Here is a 20,770-nt window from a genome sequence, read left to right as displayed (position 1 = left end):
TGGCAGGAAGGGACCGCTTTTGGCTTTGTGCTCAGGTGCTGCTCTTGGGCCAGAGCCGCTTCCAGCCATCCCTGGCTTTTGGAGGAGAGGCTGTGTCCGAGTGGGAGGCCACGTGCATGCGCAGGGTCTGCATTACAGCCCCGCGTCACCTCGGGGTGACAGGCAGCCCGAGGTGACCTCCCCAGGGGGACGGGCAGTGAGCAGGAAAGGAGGGCGGTGTGCACGGCCCCACGCGCCTCCAGCCGTGCCTCGGTTTTCCTGGGGGTTTCTGGCTGCCCATAGCCCTCTCAGTTCGGTTTTCTTCTTGTTGTTCCATCATAAATAAAAAAGTCACTGCAACATGATCTCTACCATAATGTTTATTAAATAGTAATTTTAAAAGGTTTTTATACAAATCATATAAACACAGTTTGATTTTTTTTTGTTGATTTTTTGTTTGTTTTTTTTTTACACCGAAGAATCACAGTAAAAGCTCTTTAAGTCCATAAGTCCTGGCTCAGCCAGTGAACAGTCAAATACCTTGAACTGCAAACCTTGGAGAAGTTCCATTTCTGCATATAATTTCTTAATGGTTTAATTCCCATGCTCACCCCTGGCACCTTCACACAAAATGAAATCACGCAGCACTACAGCCTGCCCGGTTGCAACATTTCCTTGCCATGGGAAGGCTGTGGAGGCAACAGCCCATTTCAGCAATGGCATTAATACCAATTTCTTTTTTTTTTTTCTTTTCTGAATTTCACAGAGGGAATTGCGATCAGCAAACCTAATCTATTTGCAGAGGAGGATGCAATGAATTGAATGCACGGATGACTTTTTTTTTTTCCCTGTTGAAGTTACAATCAAACACAGTTTTCTGTAGAACAGTAAAGCACCCAGCAGAGGTAAGTGAGGTATCGGCTTTGCAGCATTATTGGCCTGCTCCCGCCCGGCAAGCACACGCGCGTGGGCCCTGCCCCGTCTGGAAGGGGCAAGTGGGACACGCAGGGCGGACGCTTTGCTGGGCCCATGCCAAGTTAGTGCCAAGATCAGCAGTACTCTCCTGCCCCAGATCAAGAGATATATTAACACGAGTCAGTCCCACGGAATAAGTCACATACACGATACATACAGAGAATTCACGTGCGTGTGCAAACACACTATTTCTGAATATATGTATATACGAACTCCTCTCTCTGTACGCCTACTAGACACCATAACATCACCTTTTTAATTATATATTTTCACCTATTGTTTGCCTAAGTCGACTTTTCTACTGTATGGTCCTTTTCCTTTCATCCTTCCCCTCACCTGTGATTTGAAGGGGATAAAATCATTGAGCAGCAGCAATCCAGCTTTGAAATGGTCTGGTACATTTCCTCTTACTGCCTCTGTTTCTTTTGTACAGTAAAATAACACCCCTGGGGAATTTGTCCACGAAGAATGCCAAAAGAAATAAGGTGATTCGAAAGGAGAATCTGAGATACATTTACTGCCATTTCTGTTGGGTGCACAGTGTGAATTAAAAAAATGAAGGCCTTTGTGTGTGCGCGTCTCTGAGTGTGCGTGTATGAACTGTGGATGTTTTGATGACACAGCTGCTGCTTCCCCAGTAACACGTGTCTTTCTTACAGTGGAGAAGTCTCTTTCTTTTCCTAAAAACTTACTGTCTGGTGGAGCTTTTCATGAAACACTAGACAAATGTTCCTATTCCCACCGCACCGAGGAGCAGCTGTGGCACTGTCCGTGCTCATCTCCTCTCCAGCTGTTGCTCGTCTCCCTGAACACCTGGCCTCCTGCAGGAAGTGTTTGCAGGGGCTGTGCAAACTGAGCTTCACAGCACATCACACCTTCGGTGCTCTGCGGTTGGTGAGGAAAAAAAATCCATCCCCAACCCAAACTATTTGCTAGGCAAAATGTAAAATCAGGACATGTCAGGTATTTCCAAAGAGCCCCTGGAAAAGCAAACACAACGTGCTGGAAAGGTTTCTCACTTATATATGTGCAAGCTGACAGGGGCGATCCGTCTGCACCGAGTTGGAAATGAAGGCATTGGTTTGGGGCCCAGCATTTGAACTCTTTTTCCCCATTAAATTGTTTTCATAACACTCCTCTCCCACGGCACAGTGGTAAGTGGAGAGCTATCAGCTGCCAGACAATGTAGCCAGACCACTTGAGAGTAGAAGGACCAGACTTCTTCAGCCGGGCTCTACCTGGTAGAGAGTGGTGAAGAAGAGTGTTTTGCTGGGGAAGGATGAAGGCCTCACTTCTTGTTTGATACAGCACTGATCATCAGATGGAGGAAAAATACTTCTTCTAAGGCACTTGTTCAAAGTAAAACAAAACACAGCTCATAAATAAAACTTCGGGTTTTTGCTGCTGGTCAGGAGCAGCACAGCTTTGCTCCAAAGGGGATACGACAGCAGCCGTTTGGTCCATCGGTGCTGACAGTGCCAGCTCGCACCCCCCAGCTCCAGGGAGAGGGGGAGCACCGCAAAGGCGAGGGGGACCAGTGGGCGCCACGGCCGGGCTCCCGGGGCTGTGGGCATGGCTCCAGCCTCCTTCCCTGTTCATTTTCCCTCCCTGGCACTTTGGAGAGGCCTCAGCGCTGTGCCTCAAGTCAAACCCCGAGTGAAGCCCCCTTCCCAAAGCCGTCGCCTGAGCACCGGGAGCCTGGCAGGCTCTATCTTTTGTTTGCTGCGATTTTCTCATTATAGCAAAAAAAAGAAAAAAAAGAAAAAGGGCAGGATCAAGTGGGGTGGGAGATTCAAAGAAAGGCCTTCCTGATGAAGGCCTCAGCTGTTGCAATCCAAGATCTGGATTTAATAAATGGCTCTTATTCACAAATCACTTTAAGGCTCTTCAGCTTCTCTCAAAGAGGTGCTTCTACACACAGGGTTTCCTTTCTAGTTTATTTCTTAACGACTTCAGAAAGCACTGTTGTTACCATCGACACCAGAGCCAGTATCCCACCTTTCCTCCCTACCAGGAGAAGGAAAGTTGAAGGTAACAACATCCTTCCACTGCAGCTTCCTGGACTTAGTGTGAAGTGCACAAATCCCTACAGCCAAAAAGGTATCTGGACAGGGTCTAAAATTGACAGGGTCTCTGTGTGTGTGTGTGTGTGTGTGTTATTTCTAAAGACAGGGTGGCTGAAGAAATCCCTCAGCCTTCTCAGCAACTCACCAGAGAAAGGAGGTGGGAAATAACGATCAACATTCAGTTTCTCACATCCAAAAGGCAAACCAGTCTCCCTCGCCACGTCCCAGCCACTCGCATCAGCAGAAAATGAAGATGAACCAACAATCAAGGGTCTCGGTCCCCCCTCGCCTGGCACAGTCCGGTTTGCGGGAACGCCTGCTCAGTCCTGGTGGAGCGTGACCGGACGGTGGGAGCTGGCAGCAGGAGCAGCGCCTCCCCTCGCTCCTCCTGTGCCCCTCGTTCCCCGTTATGGCATTCATTTCCAATAGAAAACAGCAAAAAATGTAAGCCCCTGCCAGCCCACCTCACTGGGTGCCAACACCGAGGGTGATCCCCAGGGCACCCATCAGGCCTCTGAGCAGCACTTCTGGTGGTTCATCTTGACCTTGTGCTTGATGCCATCATACAGCTCGAAGTTGTAGTTCTCCAGCGTGGTGGAGCTCCGTGAGGACAGCCCGGCATACGAGCATGTGCAGTAGAGGAGCAGACCGGCACAGATGGCCCCGAGGAGGACGCCAAGGGAGCTCATCGCTATGATGGTCACCAGGATGGGATCCAGGGTGTAGAGCCAGCTTTTTTCTTTGTCCAGCTTTGGGGTTCCTGGAGAGTTAGTAGAGAACAGTGTGTCGTTCCTATCCGATCCAAAGTAATCTGCAGTGGAATGGGCACTTATTATCCAGGGATCACTTCCCCCCCGACACCTTTATGCATTTCTTACTTGGAGTTGTGATGGCCTTATAAGAGTATAAGCTCCCCCATAGGTATATCTCAGCAGTATTCTCTAACCCAGGTCTAGAAGTAATGCAAAGCACCAAACTACCAAGAAAGTTAGGTGCCCTAATTCACTTTTACAGGCTATGTAAATAGCATGCTAGCATTTTACACCCACTGAAACTTTGGCCCTTCAAGTGCCATTGGGTTCAAAACTATGGAAACAATCTGTCACAGCTCCCAGACTTAATTTTCTCCATTTACAAGTCAAAATGCCACGCAAGCAGCAATTAATGCTTGAAAGATCAGTTCCACTTGTCCTAACACAAATACAATATATCGACTTTGCAAGGTTGCTTGCTGTTGAAAAAGGAGAACAAGAAAAGAAAACTAATGTCTTTGTCCAGGCACTGAGCCACCACTTGAGTGTACGTTCTCAAGTGTGTTCTAGCTCGTAACCCCCCCATGTACGTTCTCAAGTGTGTTCTAGCTCGTAGAACACACTTAAAGCTGAGGTTTGTGAGTAATTGTAGCATCTGATACTGAAACACAAGCTCCCCCAGAAAAACTGCCCATGTGGCATTTGGGTACCAACCTGGATCATCGTTGTCTTCAAAGTCTTGCTCAGAGATCGGAAAGTCATCCTCCATTCTTGGGAAGTTCACTAGAACAACAAAATGGGAAGCACTGTTTGTTTAAAGAGGCCTTTGGTCACTGGATTGAGAGACCGGCCAGAAGAAAGCAATAGTTGAACTACTGCAAGGCTCTTCCTCATGGAAGGAGGAAGAACTCTTCCTCTTCTTCCTTTGGCCAAAGTCAATGAAGACTCTTGCACACTCGAGAGAATAGGATCTGCCCACTACATCACATTTCATGACCCCCAAATGACCAGCTTTTAAGAAGAAAAGAGAATGAGCGAAAAGCAAAGAAACCAGATAACTTGAATAGCACTAAAATATTGTCATTGGTGCCTGCATAATGGCCATAATTCACTATTAACATGCTCATGGGTATTATCCTTACAACTTTGAATAGGATCTTAGTGCCTATCATTACTTGCCACTAATGCTAGATCCATTTAGCACACTCTACTTTTCATCTTTTCCCATACATCTTACTGGACACAGAGCTTCAATGACCCAGTTTCTCTTTGGGTTTCAGATAAATTCATAGTAATTTGAGGAAGTCATGTATCATCATTATATGTTTTAATGTAAAAGCTGGTTGAAATGGGGAGAGCAGCAAATGGGTGTCCGTATCTAGGTATTTATGTTAACATTTCTCTGATCCAAATTCCTTTTAGTGGTGACATTTCTTTTTATTGTTCAGCACAGATCAAGCACTAGTAACCAAATGCACATGCTGTAATCTGAGCAGAAGAAAGTTATTTTCCTGTGCAGTCTTCCTAGCATTATCTCTACGTATAGTTACCGTGTTTTCAGTTTTTCCAAAAGAAAATGCCCTTTCATTTTGATCTGCTTAGATTTTTCAAAGCTGACTGTAACTTGGGGTGCTCAACTGAGAAGGCACCTCAAAATGATCGGGAATGCAGAAAATCAGGGACTACTAGAAAGCAGTAGAAGTCACACCTTTGAAATAGTTTTGGTTGAAAACCAAGGTTACCTCACATCTTGCGCAAGAACGGCAAGAAGTTTTAAGAGAGTACTTAAAACCAACCAAAGCCAAAGAATGTAACTTGTGCCTAAAAAGCCACATGCAAAGAAATTATTCAAAACCTTATAAAAGAATACTTGTGCATATTTACACAGAGATTTAGGACTGGAAAAGGCCTCCTGAATTGTCAAATCTATTTTTTTTGCTATCCCAGGCAATATCCCAGGTATCAGGCAATCCCCACCAGTAATGTTTTGAGGTTCATTTCCAGAGCAGGTGGCTCTGCTGAATGCCACGCCGCCCCAACACCACCTCACACCTGACTGCAGTGATCCTCCGTGCTGGTACTGATGATACCTTCCCAAATACCCATTCTTTGGGCAGAATTGTCTTTTGCCCTCCACACTCAAAGGATTAAGGGATTTCTTGGAATTTTCAAGCGAACCTGGCAACAGGAACACACAAAACCCAACACTTGCCCCTCCTAATGATGAGCTCTGCATCTAGTGAGCCAGGTAATTAAGCTGACTCAAGGCTGCTGGTAGCTTGTTGAAGAAACATAGCTGCACACCATCTTCTGTAAATCCCAGTGAGTTCACATGATTTCTCAACACTTCCAGAACGACAGGCCCAGATGGCAACATCTTAGGGCTGGGAGAACTGCCTGAGGGCCTCTTGCAAACATTTAGAGCCGAACATGTGGAAAAATAACTTGCAAAGCAGTTCACACACAGAGACGTCTGCTTTGCTAGTCTTCCGTCAGAAGACAAGCAGTGAAATTTGCCATCCATGTCACCCACACAACCCTACGGAAACTGTAGGTTGCTCGAAGACGAGCAAAGGTGGAAATTGGACCACGGTCTGCCCAAGGAGCCCATGTGCAGGGAAAGGCTGTTGGAAATCTTTTGCCTTTCCATATTGTAGCTCCTCTAAATTTTGTGTGAGAACAAGCTAGCAGTTTGGTGCTCTTTTATTTCCCAGGGTAGCCTTGAGGGAAAAGCCAGAAAAAACAAAGTACCGGTTAATCAACACTTTTGAAAGAACACCAGCTCTTACAGCCTGAAAGGAAGGAGCACTGGGAAAACTTGAAAAGAGAGAACATTTATACAAAAAGCCCAGCCCAAAATCTATTTACTCTTCTAGCGATTTTCTCAGTTCCCCATGCTAATATGACTCCAAGTCCTGCTTAAATGATATCTTCCTCCTCGCCCATTCTCCTTCCTCCTCAGGTCCTTATTCTTCTGCTCCCCACACACCATTTCATTGCTATCAGATTGTATGTTGTCACGCAGGGCTCTATGTTGGCTTTGGAAAAATACAACTCGACGTTTCTTTTTCCATACTGTGGTTTCTCGAGTCATTAACAAAATCAGCTCTGGCTGCGTGGCTGTCTGCGGGAATTGAGCTGGTGGTCTCAGTTCAGTTCCTAGTGGAAATGGTTTCCCGTCACAGAAACTAGCCTGCTATTTGTCATCAGTTAGGCTCCTTTGTGACAAATCTGAGCAATATTGTCACAAGTGGAGCAGGCCATGGAAAGTGACCCCCTTGGAAAGTGGTCCCCAGAAAAGCCCTGCTCCCAAGCTGCTGGGCAGAATGGGAGAAACATGCATTGCCCTGTGCTGTGGAGAGCTGCTTCCTTAAAGAGCAGCTTTCAGGCACAATTTACTTTGCATTTTAAAAGGAAAAAAAATATACTGGAGAAGGGTAGACAAGAAAGTTAGGGGGAACTGTATTTAAACAGGACGAGCGCTTTCTCCTAAGTGAAAGGCCCTTTTTAAAGCGTGTGTCCTGAATGATGGCTGTGAGCACCTAGCCGGTCATGTCCAAAAGATGATGTTAGCGATGCTGTTGGAAACGGCTGGATGCCAAGAAAAGGCTGTTATCTGTTGGATCTGAGAGCACTGCCAGCTAAAAGGCTAATTTATGGGACCTGAAAAAAGAAAGATGAGATTCTAATCAAAGACAAGGAGCAACTTAAGTACCATGGTCGTATGAACTCACATGGAGGGAGAGCAGGAGAGAATTAGTATTTGCAGCGATTAAGGAGCTTTAATGTACATCTGTTTTAAAATAGTAGCAGGGGCAGGAGGGATTGGGATAGCGTGGGGGTTACTGGAAGCGGGTGACGTGCTTGATAAGCACAAGAGCAGGCGAGGTTCTCTGGTGTCCCACCACAGATATACACGTGCCTCTTGCAGGAAAGCTCTCCAAACCTGCCCAAGGCAGCTCACGTCTGCAAAGCTGAGGTCAGAGCATCATAGGGACTGGCATGTACTTCCTGCCACCACACACGCTCAATGCCAGCCTGCCTGCACAGGCTTACCAGCAGTGCCCACCACCTCACGCAGAGACATTTGCACCAAGCCAAGAGCTATTGCTTTGGAGAGGACACCCAGTCCCGATTGCTGCAGCCTAGACACATTCCTCCAAGGCAAATGACCACCGTTGAGAAAAAAATTGCTGTTTCTTTCTAGACTGACTTTGTCTGGTTTAAGTCTGGGCACCGAGTGCTGCCTCCTGCCGGGTCCCTCCATCCCAGGGCAGAGCTCTGGCTATCACCATGGATCTCTCTACACACAGGCATTTGCAGATGGTGGCCATGGCGCCTCTCGGGCTCTTTCTAGGTGAACAAAATGAGCCTCTCAGCAGGAGGTGCTTTTCCCAAACAATATATCAAACTTGCAGCAATTTCCAGCCCTTTTTGTTGCCTGCCTGCAGCCTCTCTGGCGCAGTGGAGCCTGGCCTGGAGACTGCCCGGGATGCGCTCCCGCCATCCCTGTGTTCCTGCTCCCCACTTCCCGCAGGGGTCTGCGGGCTCTGGGGCCGAAGGGGATGCACCAGGTGATGGTGGCTTGTGGGCTCTGCTACCTACCATCTTTCATTCTCCAGTAACATCTGTGGCTGTGCCTCCTGGTACAAAAGAGGTGTAGCCAACTGCCCTCCGGTCCTTTCAACAGCAGGGAAACAACCGCGTGCTGCTCACTTCCCCCAAAAGAGCAAGTGCTCACCCCTCTCTCCTGCTGCCACAACAGCCATCTCAGCCAGTGCTATCCTGTCCGGCAAGGGGAGCGTTAGAGGTGCACAGCTGCTCTGCTGCCAAACAACGCCCATGAGGGCCTGAAACGTTAAATCCAGCTAAGCCCAGGAAAACGGGGTCAGAAATTACTGCTCCCCAGCCTTGGCAGAGAGAGGCAGAGCTCCAGCTCCGCTCTGATCCTCACTTTTCTCCGTTTGCTCATTCCCAGCCCTTTTCTCTCTGTAGCAATAGCGTGACTCCAACACACATCATTTTGTTTTGACATAGCAGAGCAGCCGCTGTGGCCTCGCCTTGACACCACTCCGTTTGGCGGCGGCGGCGCAGCACTGCTCCTCCAGCTGGGAGCTCTGGGGGCTGGGGGGGGGTGACACCTCCCACCCTCGGTGAACAGGGAAGTGCTTCTCAAAGCAGCAGCACAGGCACCAGGCAGAAACACCCCCTCCAAATTCCCCGTTGCTCTATTTCCAGCCGAAAATCCGCCTCACTTCTCTCTTCCCCACTCCTCCAGAAACACAGAACGATTTTAGTTTACAAAAGGGCTAAATCCCTGCCAAATTTCAAATTAAAACAGTGCTTTGGCTACAGCTGAGCATGAAAGAAAGCAAACAAGCAGCCTCTTCCCTGGCCCGGCCGCCCTCCGCAGCGCGGGAACTCCCGGACCTTATCCTCAGATTGCCTCGGGGCTGCCCCGGCGGCAGTGCACACCGCAGCACCATCTTCAAACCGGGTGGCACCGAGGAGCCTCTTGCATTCCTTGGGCTTCCCGTATGCAGAGAAGATGGGGAAGTGCAGCTGGGCAGGTGAAGACCCTCACCGAAAGCAGAGATGTGAAGCTGGGCTGGGTGCTTGGCGCGGAGGCGAATGCGAGCAAGCAGCTATTTCCAGCCCCAGTGCTGCCCTCCGACGCGTGGCACCCTGCCCTCGCTGCATGCACGGCAGATGGCCAATGCGGCTGCCCAAATCAGGGACCCTGCCAAACCCTCCTCACAGCAGCCACGTCCCCCGTTGCAGCCCGACCCTTTCCCCCACACCTCTCGTTGGCACTGGCACAAGGCCAGGGAAAAAGCGCCGGCGGCGTGCATGCGTATGGCATTACAGTGGCATTATACAGCGTGGTTTTCCTCTCCCCCTCTCTTAGCACTGGACTACCTGGGTAAGGAGCTGCCGTTCAGGTTCGGCGCTCCATGCCAGAGCTCACCGGTTCCAAACCAAGCAGCTCCTCAGCACAAGGGCAGCGCTGCCAGCCCACTGCTGCCGTGCAAAGGCTCGGAGCCCGGGGAGAAGCCGGCAGCTCTGCAGCATCCTGATATGTTTATCACCCTCCCTGTTGTTGCTGTTTGTTTTTACAGCGGCAATGGCTAACAACACTATTCCTCAAACTGGCAATCACGCCTGCAATCACTGCTAAGAGCCGCCAAAGCCACTGATGGAGGAGCTGTGGCGGAAAGCCAAGAGGCTGTCCAAGCTTGCCTCGGGGCCCTTGCCTGGTGTTTGCGTGCCAAGCTCTGCTGCCCTGGCATGGGCTAAGCTGGGGCCAGCCCCGATAGAATCAGCAGGTTTTCACAGGGGGCAAAAATCCCAACACAGCCCCGTGCATGATCCCGTTTCTACCTCATTCCCTTGCATTCCCAGCAGAGGCACTGCAACCCATCCCTGCCCAGGAAAAAGCCAACCTCGCCCTTACAGCCCGGGAGAAAGCAGCCCTGGGTTCCCTGCGCCAAGTGTCATCTTGCAGGCACTTGCCCTGGCAGGAGGCTGACCCGGCTGTGCATCCAGTCTCTGGGCTGGGTGAATGAGCACTGCACTTTGCAGCCTGCTCCTGAGCAATCATCCATCTCGGGCACGCTGACATTGCCCGGGCGAGGCACAGCACAGCCCTTCCCCACAGAGCCCTTCGCTTTGCCAGGCCATCGGTCCCTCTTTCACACCCCTGTTTGCCACTGGCTTTGCCCCATCGCTTACAGAGTGTGCCCGTGGGCCTTCTCCCACCAGCCGCACGGAGTTGCTTTCCCTACGACATGGCAGCAACTGCAGAGATAAAAAGACCGACACCATTACCCCACATACAACTAGGGTAGCCACGTCCAGACCTGCCCCGTGGCATGCCAGAGACATCAGGCTTCCACCCCTAATGCCAATCCCTGAAATATGGAGCCCCTACTGCTACCCCAGAAACTTTACCCCATTTTTTTTTAAGTAGATTCTTAAACGCCTGAAGTTACCTGCAGAGGAAGTTGCATCAAAATCACACTAAGTTGTATTTATTTTCTTAAACAAAGCATGCTAATTTTCGCTGCTTTCTTCCCTATGATGTGCAGCAGCCTGAGCAGCACCCAACTCTCCAGTCAATCTGGCTGCAGCGCACATATGGAATAATTAAACCCCGAACGATTCCTCCCTTTTCGTCTGTTTACTTAACAGAATTTTTTTCTTCCTCGTTGGGAAGCCATCAGCCAGTGTCTCCCTCCCTGTTTTTCGCATGTGCATATTTGTTTTGAATTTTGCTTGGACAGTCACTGAAGTGTACAAAATGCAAATTACAAGTGTATGGGCTTTGCTGTACAATTAAAAAAAAAAAAAAAGGTGGCATGGGTCCTCAGCTTTGCTTGTGTTTGAACAGCCAAAGTGAGGGATCACATTTGAATTATTTTTTTGTCGATGGCCTGAATTCCTAGTAAAGCCAGGAAGTTTCATTGCAGAGCTGAGCTGTATGCCAGGATAAAGAGTATGATAGAAGGAAAATAAATGCAGAAGGGAAAGAAAAACCTCTCAAACTGGCAGCAAAATATATTTCACATGAAATGTGATGCTGCTGACTCCTCTAAAGGGGCGAAAGGTGCACCTGAAGAAGATGGGAAGGACAAATGCTGCAGCAGAGGTCCCTGTAACAAGCTGGGAGGACTTGGGTGGAGGGAAGGCAGGGGACGCACACCTCTCCAAACCCTCAGTGCCGCAGCACCTGGGCCGTTTCTGTGCAGCTCTCCTCCACAGTCTGACATGCGGAGGCCCAGCGAGGATTTTAGAGAAGAGGAACGCATTGCCATTTTCATTTTTAATTTTGGTAATGGCTTACCCAGTTTTCGCTGTGCTTGGGGACGGAGTGCATGGCTCAGCTGAGCTGGCAGCCAAGCCGGCCCCCAGGGCCCTGGGAAGTCGGATGTCCTGTCTCCAGGGGCCCCGGACAGAGAAATTCTGCATAATCACATTGAGCAATTTAGCACTTAAGCAATGTTAGTGAAATCCCCAAACAATCCTAAGTGTCAGTCCAGCTGCCCAAAACTCCCACTAAGGACTGGTACAAATGTAATGGATCTAAAAGCCGCTATTAATGGCCCGATCCTGAGTGCACTGAAGCAGGGTGTGCACACCAGCTCCGCTGCCGGGAGCTGGGGGTTAGCCGCCAATCTGCATGCAGCAGGAATGGGAGCTTCACTTCCCTAAAGGATATAGCCCTGATGCTCCGAAAGCAAACACGGAGTTCTGAAACACCACTTTGCTTCAACCGACAGTGTTCTTGTTAGCAAAGAAAGAAGAAGGAAGAAAAACCCCAGATATTTGTATAAAAATATCATCATTTTATTACATTCCACACAATACATCTTCAAAGAGTTTCAAATTTCCACAAGATATTTTTCACACATAGGCAACTGGGCAATGCTGGGGATGTCAGGGCTCGAGGAGCAGGGGAGAACTAGGAATAAAAATCTTGAAGTGACCTTCTGTTTTGTCTTTGGTGATTTTGGTTTGAAAGACAGGGTGCCACATTCTCCTCTCTGACACACCGATGCACACTTGCTAAAGTCCATGGGGATGAACCTGGTCGAAGCGAGGGGATCATCTGACCTAGGGAGATTGAACTGACTTTGGAAACGTGACGGTATCATCTGCTGACATGGCTTAGGCTGACCTGAAAATGCAGCAAGCGCATGCCAATATTTCACATCTGTTTTAATTTGCAGCTGGCTGAAGGGGGGGGGTGGGATTTCACATCACAAACCATACACACCGCAACACCAGTGCTGCGTAACGAGGAGGCTCACAGAGAAAGCACCCCAGCCCTGGAAGCCCCTCTCCGGGGACCTCTGGGCAGCAAGACCTGCAAGGTGACAGGAGCTCCCACAGGTCCCTTCCAGCTCTGCTGGGACAGGCACGCCCCTGCCACCCTCGCATGGGGGTGCTGCAAAGCTGGTGGGAGTCGGGGCCCCGGGAGATGCTGCCCAAAGCAGCCACCACCCCTAACATGCTTGCCCTGGGTTTTTCTGCGCTCCCTGCACGTTTTAGACACTTGCTGCTGCAGCTGAGGGGGTCCTGCTGAAATCTGCTGAATAAAGGGCACGAGGGCCTGAAACAGGCTGCATGAATAAAGGCAGAGAGGGAGGGGAGTGTGACACCCCCATCAACAGAGATCCCCTGGGGAGAGGCTTCCGCTGCAATAGGGGCCAGTACCAAGTACGCACAGCACTGTTTGTGTTTCCGCTTTTTCCCCAGACTGCAGGGAAGTTAACAGAGCTGCTCGCCTCGATTCATTTTATGCAATATTCATGGACGAAGGAGGGGTGGGGAGCACTAGCAAGTTTAGGAGGGGGCAGGGAATCTGATCACTCATCACAAATGAACACAAACAAGATGGAGAACCTTGCTCACTGGAGGTACTTTTTTTGCCTGCAAACAGATTAGAGTTAACAATTCAAACCAATTTTGCATGTCATCATTCAGTAACTTATATAAGGCATTTCCACTACAATACGCTGGGCCATTCAACAGTCGGAGGTGTGTTGGAGGGTCCATCTTGCCTCCCCGGTTAAAGCAGCAGCAATAGCTGGGCCCCCCAGGCGCGCCTGCTAGGCTTTGCTTGCTAGATGTTACTGATGCTTTAAGAAGCAGAACATTAGCAAACGCAAAACTAATTGACATTCTAGAAAGTCAACTGGCAATTTTTATGATTCAGCAGCTATGAATTGGGCAGAGGAAAAAAAACAAACCCAAAACTCAGAAAGGGGAATTATACTTGTCCCTTGAACATTTCTAGCAGAAAGACAAGGAGGAGCCCTTTCCCCCTTCCCTGTGTAAAAGCAGAACCATCAGCACCCAAAGTGAGGATACTTACAAAATAAATAAACCTTCAATTCTCAAGAAACTACAGTATTTAGCATCCACCTTAGACCTGCTGAAGTCTATGTGTTACCCTAAGGCTGGCTTTAACAGATACAAACAAAACATTCATTATGAGCTTCTCTGATATAAGGCAACTTTAAATAGATTCACTTGCGGGTGGGGAAAAAGGAGGGTTCCCCCCCCCCCCTTCCAAACAATGGCTGTGTTATCATGTTGGCTGCAGAAAGAATAAGATGGAGAGATCTTACTTTTTGGACGTCTATGAACCTCTCTGGATTCTTCTAGCCATCTGAGGCGGACATTCCTACTGTCCAGCCTGGCTTCTTCTTCTCATTTTGCACCCGAGACATTAATGCTATCAAACAAGAAACCCAGCCAAAGCTAGATAAGGCAACAAAAAAGCATTGCTCTCTTCCCCAAGTAAACAAATCAGGGTATTTACCACAAACATGTCCCAGACCTTCCAGAGGGGAGGTGGGAAGGGGGGGAAATTAAAAAAAAACATTCCCTGTGCAAGTAGAAGCAACAACAAGCAAATTAAAAAGGGGCTGTTTCTAAATATACATTCAGTCAGTCAGATGCACGCGCTCCCATGCACACTTGCATACACAGATTTAACACACACGCACACGAGCCGCACACACAAGTTTCCAGGCTCGCCATCAAGTTTCCTTGCAGGTTGCCTACTGGGAGGAGAAAAAAACAAACCGAACAAGCCTACCAACAAAAAAATACTCCCCAAACAAACAAACACAACAAAACAAAAAACCCCACCCGACACCTCAAGAGTCCTCGAAAAGTAATCGAAAGGGAGTGTTCACTTCTGAAGTGAAGGGGCGGTGTGTCTCTTCTGGCGATCCAAGATGCAGCATTAGTTTAGAGTTTGTAAAAGATTCGGGGAGGGCTGGGGGGACGGAGGAGGGACGGAGATGTCTAAGAGTTCACACGTATGCTAGGTAAGGAAAAAAGTGCAAAACTGAGGCAACGTATTTGAAGTCTTAGTTTCTGTCTGTCTGTCTGTTTTGTGTTTTGTTTGCTCTCTCGTTCCTGTTCGGCTCTCAGCAGCGTGAGCTGGGGTCTTGCTCTAGTTTTATGGTTAGGGTGGGCTCCACGGCCACGGGGGCCCCGTTGGCATAGTGGGAGGTTTTGTAGGTGATGGAGTGATCGCTCTTCTTGGCCGCATAGCGGAACCGGTGGTAGTGGAGCACAAGGGCCAGCGCGACGGAGACCAGCACCACAACAGCACCTCCGGCGGCAATAACGTAATACCAGTAGGCTGGGATGGGCTGCACTGACACCGTGTCCACTGTGGGCTCGGTCCCTGGCAGGAGGGTTGCCCCTGGGGAGGAGACACAGAACAGGGTTGCTAGGTGGGAGGCATGCAGACGCACAAAAAGAAACACACATGCTTTCAAGAGTACAGCACGGAGTAACACAAGGTCCCGGGGCTACCTCCGGATGCGGGGTGTGCTCCTCGGGGGGGGAGCACAGCCTGGTGTTTGCTGAGCCCGCATATTCAAGCGCCTTTTTCTTCCCTTTTAATTAATCAGGCTGCCTGGATCGCAATACAAATTCCATATGCACGCTATTATTACTGTTATTTCTGGCATCAACAAATGTTTTTTTCCCCTCTTTTTTTTGGCCTCCTCCAGATCAGCCGCCGGGTTTTGTCTCCACATGGCAGATGTTGTCAAGCAGTGACAAAACACATCACATTCCTAATTGGAGGAAGAGCATAATCTCAGATGGCCAAGGAAGTTACTGGAGGAGACTGGGAAAGAAATTACAGGGAGAAACATTTGTCGTTCTTACGGAAAAGACAGAGAAGATCATCTCTGGCTGAAAGTGCTCTGCACACAGATCTGGTCTCACTAGGCGCCCCATTCACAGACTTACAGATTTCCTTATTATTTTTTAAAGTGAGAAAGGATGGTTACGATTGGCACAGGCTGCAAAATTCAACCCAACGCTCACATAAGAAACTCATCCTCTCTGCAGCTTAAGCAAGCCAGGCCTATGAATTCATGCTGATAAAGCAAACACACCTAGGGAGGGCTGGAAAAGCACCTGCCTCCCTTGAATTCAAGGGCAGGCAGCGCCCAGGCTCAGCCCAATGATGGTTAACCCTTCCTACTCTTGCAGCTGCAGCATGTTGGGAGGCAGGGCACGGCTGCAAGCCGCTGCTCCTGCTTCCCAGGTCATCCCAGGACAGCTCGGTGCACATCTGGTGATCAGATGCGCATAGGACCTTACTGCCAGTCCGCAGAAGCATGCACACACACGCGCCTCCGGCAGGCACTGAGGAGAGGAGCGCTGGTGCCTGTGCTCACGCCCACGGCCCGAGAACGGCTCTGCACTATTCCTCCTGCACATGCTGCTCCCACCTCCCCAACTCCGCTCGCGGGGGCGAGCTGTAAATAACTCGGGAGAGATGCACTTTTGCACCACATTTATTTACTGGCTACTTCAAGGGCGACAAAGACCCCGGGGAAACTCTCCGAAGGGTTTGTTCTGCCACTAGACACATTGACCCCCCACTCCGCTTGCCCTCTCCCCTTGCCCCCGGCCTGCTGGTGGGGGGCAGCCCCCTGGCTGGGTGCTGGCAAGCAGAATTTTGGGGGCTCCTGCAGTTTGGCGTCAGCATATCATTGAGCTCTGCATTAACCAAACTCCAGCTTGGCTTCCTGAGCAGGCTCAGAGGATGCCAAGGGGAAAAAACAAAACAGTGCAGGATGCAGCCAGCTTTGCTAGCAGCAAGGGCATCTCGCATCATGGCCTCTGCCCTCCCCTTCTAACACTGCCCTGCCAGCAGGCTGGCAAGTTTGGGATGGCGATGGCTTTTCTGCTGCTGGTGGCACAGGAGACGCGGCAAAATGATGGTTCCTCCGCCAGTCACAAGGCTTTACTCCCCTCCCCATCCCCCAAAACCCGGGCAGAGGGAGTAAAAATAAGAATGAACACTGCACCCAGATGCACAGCTACAACAAAAAAACCGTCAAAACCAAGAAAAAAACCCCACACAGGCAAGACAAATCCTGCTTTTACAGAGCAGGAGGCTGGGAACCACCCACATATTCGTCATTGTAGGCAAGAAATTTGGATGTCTCAGGAGAAGCCTACCTGCCAGATAAGCCATGCTTGCCCCGTCTCACCCCAGCCACCCCTCACTGCCAGGAATGGGGGTGGCCCTGTCCCTCCTGCCCCCTGACGGCGCCTGGAGAGAAGGGGCATCCAGGCTGGGCTGTGTGTTGAGGGGGGGTTGAAGGCAGGGAGCAGGCAGCCCTCCGACCTCCTTCTCTACCTCCATCATCCACCCTGGCGCCGGGGAATGAAAGCGGCGCATCCCTGTGCATCCCTGAGCCACTGCTGCCCCCCATCTGGCTGCATGGGGGGTGGCAGTGTGGGACACCCCATGGAGACTGCCGCCAGCCCCCTGCCGGGGTAAGCATGTTCAACACCGCCCTGAGCTTCACTGATAGATAACCTGCCACTGTCTCCCACCGCAGATCCAGCCGGCCAAGCCGCCCCAGACCCGTATGCATCCCACCGCCATCCCCAATGGATCAGCAACACCTCGCCTGTGCCTGACAGCACCAGGGCACGGGGCTGGCCCCCAGGAAGATCGCGGGGCTGCTCGCTGTGCAGAGGCCACTCGTGTTTACACTCAGGACAGTCTCTGCTTACATAGTGCCTTGCTCCAGTGAGAGATTTACAGGCGAACAGCCTCTCACACCACTGATAGGCACCGGGCCCCGCCGGTGGAAACCAGGGTGGGGAGAGGGGGGCAGGTGTCAGGGATGCCGACGGCTCCTGAGCCTGCAGGGGAGCAGCGCTCCCCTCTGAAAAACAGAGGGGAGGAAGGTTTCCATGGCCTACTGATGGCTGTACATTGCCCGGTGCCAGGCTGGGAGTACAAAGGGTGCGTCTGGCTGTAGAGGAGCACGTGCCATCGTGCCCAGCCTGCACCCCCTTCCCCTTCCCCACGCACCTCTGCCCTTTGCCTGCCTGCCTGGGGATGGAGGGAGGCAGCATGATGCGCCCCAGATGATCCCGCTTGTGGGAAGGATCTCTGGGGGATCTTGAGGCAGCTGCGGGTTCAGGACAACCTCTGCTTGGCTCTGACCCACTCCAGATGTCCCCGTACAGCAGCCAGGGCTGCAAGTGTGAGGGGTGGTGCAGAGCTCCTCCTCAGCCCCCGTTTCCGCACCCCGCTGCCCTGCTGAGGAGATAGCAGAAGTCTGGAGAGTTCATTTAGCAACTGAAGTCATTAAGGAATCACACTCAGTTGTCTCTAAGCCCTAACGAAGCCAATTCCCAACATTAATGATTGTTCTTCCTTACACTGTCAGCCACTAAATATAGCTGCCCATCCACTAAGCACACAGTGCTGATGTTATCTTCTCTGTTTTTACTGGCTCTGCTGCTCTCTGGAAGTTTTTTCTTATATCAGTGGAAAAGTTCTCTGCTCAGGGAGATGGAAAAAAAAAATCAATCCTAACTTAATAATTTTTCCACTTCCCTTTGCCTTCTGACACACACCCACCCCCACACACACACCCACCCCCTGCTTCCTCATTTATTCACTAGGGCTCTTGTCTTAATAAAGAAATGCCTCCTGCTGTCGCTGTCAAGTTTGTGGGTGCTGTGTTTATGCGCAGCTTGGGACATCGGTCAGTGGAAACCTGGCTTAATCCCTACAGGGTGGATGATTTCGTGTGGGTGTGCTGCTGCACTCACACCTCCAACCTGGCCAGGTACAGCCCCCTCCTCTTCCCAACAGGGAAGACTCTACAGGGACCAGTTTTAGAGCTGTGTAGCAGAAATCAAAACCCAAAAGCAGCAAGAGCAAAAGTCATCTGGGGAAAAAAAGGAGAAAATCCTTTCCAGACAGCCTCCTAGAGAGCTGCCTGCCTTGCTCTGCCACTGCCGTGTCACAGCTCGTATTCGTCTCCAAAATCACTGACATTAACCACTGTGGACAAGCAACACAGCTGGACTTTTCATAGATGGCACAGATGAAAGCGAGTACTACACTCATCTAATCTGAATGCCACAAAACCGGTGTCAGCCTCAACCCCTTATTTGCTACCTGTAATTTCTCCAGGAAGATATCGCTGTCTTGATTTCAAGATACCTGGTGTGGGAGAATCCACCAGTCCCAAAGGCAAATTCTCCCTGCAGTTTGTCTCCATGCTCTTTGGAATATGTCTCTTCTTTTTAGCCTGGTATTTATCTAAGTCCTTGCTTCCAGCCACTTGCTATACCTTTTCTTTATGGGTGAGATGCATCAACTCTCAAATGCAGCACAGTTTAAGCACACTTGACTGGTCTTGTAAGATCCCGACCTACTAGCTGAAAGATATTCCACCCACACAATTCTCTTCTTATTATTTGCCTTGTGATCCTGGAGCCTGTAAGGTGCATATTTTCAGCTTTGCTCCCAAGCCAGGAGAGGAAGGATTTGCTATTATTTTTAATGGCATCCAACTTTTCAGCTCATCATGTAATTGCAGGAGTGGGGGCTACAGAACATCTCAATACTTCCTGCACAGTCTTTCCTCTTGAGCTCCCTTTTTTTCTCCAGCCAGGGACTTCTTCCCTCCTTTTGCTCCCTCCTTCTGTTGGGCATCTCTGTCTTCCCCTCATTTTAATTGCTATCTTGCTTTCTCCAATCTTCATCTTCACTTCTTCATGTTTTCCCTTTGCATTTTGCTCCTTCCCTGGTCACTCCATCCCTCTGCCCCATCTATTCCTGCCTGCCAGCCAGGGAAACCTTTTCAACCTTTTGCTGCAATTGCTCCCCTGTTATGAGCAGTGCTAGGTTGTCCTCCAGGGAGCTAGCGATGGGCAGGAGCCCACTGGCACAAGCTGGCGAGCTCCTGTGTGAAGGGGAGGTGTGCCTGCAACAGCATCTGCTTGTGGTGCTCTGGGACCTCACTGTGCTGGGCACAGCAAACGCTGTCCCTACCCAGCCAGCGTGCCCTGGGGAATACGACGAGGAAATGGAGGCATACAGGCAGCAGGGCCTGGGGCGAAGGGCAAAAGAAACAACATGACTTCGGGATAGACACAATGTGAGAACCCAGAATGAGGTTCAAACCAAATATGACATGCACGTTACAAGCCCCAAAAGACAAGGATGCTGTTTGCAAAATAGGTACCAGACCAGGCCCAGGAGAACATAGATGGTATAAGCGAGGAAGGGTTGCGAGGCTTTAACTGTCAGCTGAGAATATTGCAGCAGCTTTTCAGTAACGCCACAAGCCTGAGTAGCAGATAAATAAGCAGCCTACAAACAAGCAAGCCCAAATTCCTAGTTGTTACACTATGGGTATGACTGTAAAATACGGTGTTACACCCTGCACATGTCCTTCCCGTTGGTAACACTCCACAGCCTGCCTCACACCCCAGGGACGGAGTCGCGCACGTGACTTCAGTCTCAGTGTCTACTTTTCCTTTACCGCCACAGCTCCCACCACGCATACCTACCAGGGACAGCTTTGCCCCACACAGAAATGCAGCTGCTTCTAGGGCAGAGCCCAGCCATATCCTACAGCCCACCAGCAAAGTAGGGGACAGGAAGACTACAGACATCATGTCCAAGTGAAAGCGAAGGGCGCATTGACTGAACTGGCAAAACAACTTTCAAAGTTAAGGGGAGCCCCAAGTTTGCTCTTCATCACAACACAACCCCCAGACGCATTCCTGAAGAGGCAGGCAGAAGAACAAAATCCAAAATCAAAACAGGGTAAAAAAACTCTCAAACATACTAAACTGATCTTCCCTGCAAAAGCAGATAGCTTTTCTCACCCCAGAGCAAGACAAACATCATCCCCACTGACTGCTCAAAGGGCGAGGCAGTTTTTCTGAGTTCCTCACCTTTTGTCTTACTCTGTAGGTTTGATCAGAGAAATGCCGGTTTCTATCCTTCAGGCTGGTATTAAGCTATTAAATGCACCATTTCACCTTGTTTTCCTTTTATTGACTGTCACCTTCAGAGCTCCTCACAGCAGTTTGCTCTCCCACTTCTACCTCCCAGCTCCCTTCCCCTTCCAAGCAGACCAGCCCCATGCTCCTTCGCTAGCGGCTCGCAAACCAACACTCCCACAGCAT

General features: G+C 50.1%; 1 protein-coding gene across 1 annotated transcript in view; it reads right to left on the bottom strand.

Moving 5' to 3' along the window:
- Positions 1-344: 344 nt before the first annotated feature.
- NRP2 (neuropilin 2) overlaps positions 345-20,770 on the bottom strand; it is a gene marked incomplete at its 5' end in the record, with an annotated part of 61,732 nt that continues 41,306 nt past the window's right edge. Inside the window, 2 exons of the mRNA XM_009284697.1 lie at positions 345-3,831; positions 4,487-4,555. Coding sequence (XP_009282972.1) covers positions 3,527-3,831; positions 4,487-4,555 — 374 coding nt within the window. The remainder of the gene's footprint in view (positions 3,832-4,486; positions 4,556-20,770) is intronic.

Source organism: Aptenodytes forsteri, unplaced genomic scaffold (assembly GCF_000699145.1).
Source record: "Aptenodytes forsteri isolate BGI_AS27 unplaced genomic scaffold, ASM69914v1 Scaffold183, whole genome shotgun sequence".
NCBI classification, from domain to species: Eukaryota; Metazoa; Chordata; class Aves; order Sphenisciformes; family Spheniscidae; genus Aptenodytes; species Aptenodytes forsteri.
Note: the sequence above shows the minus strand (reverse complement) of the source record. Positions and strands in the feature narration are given on the sequence as shown.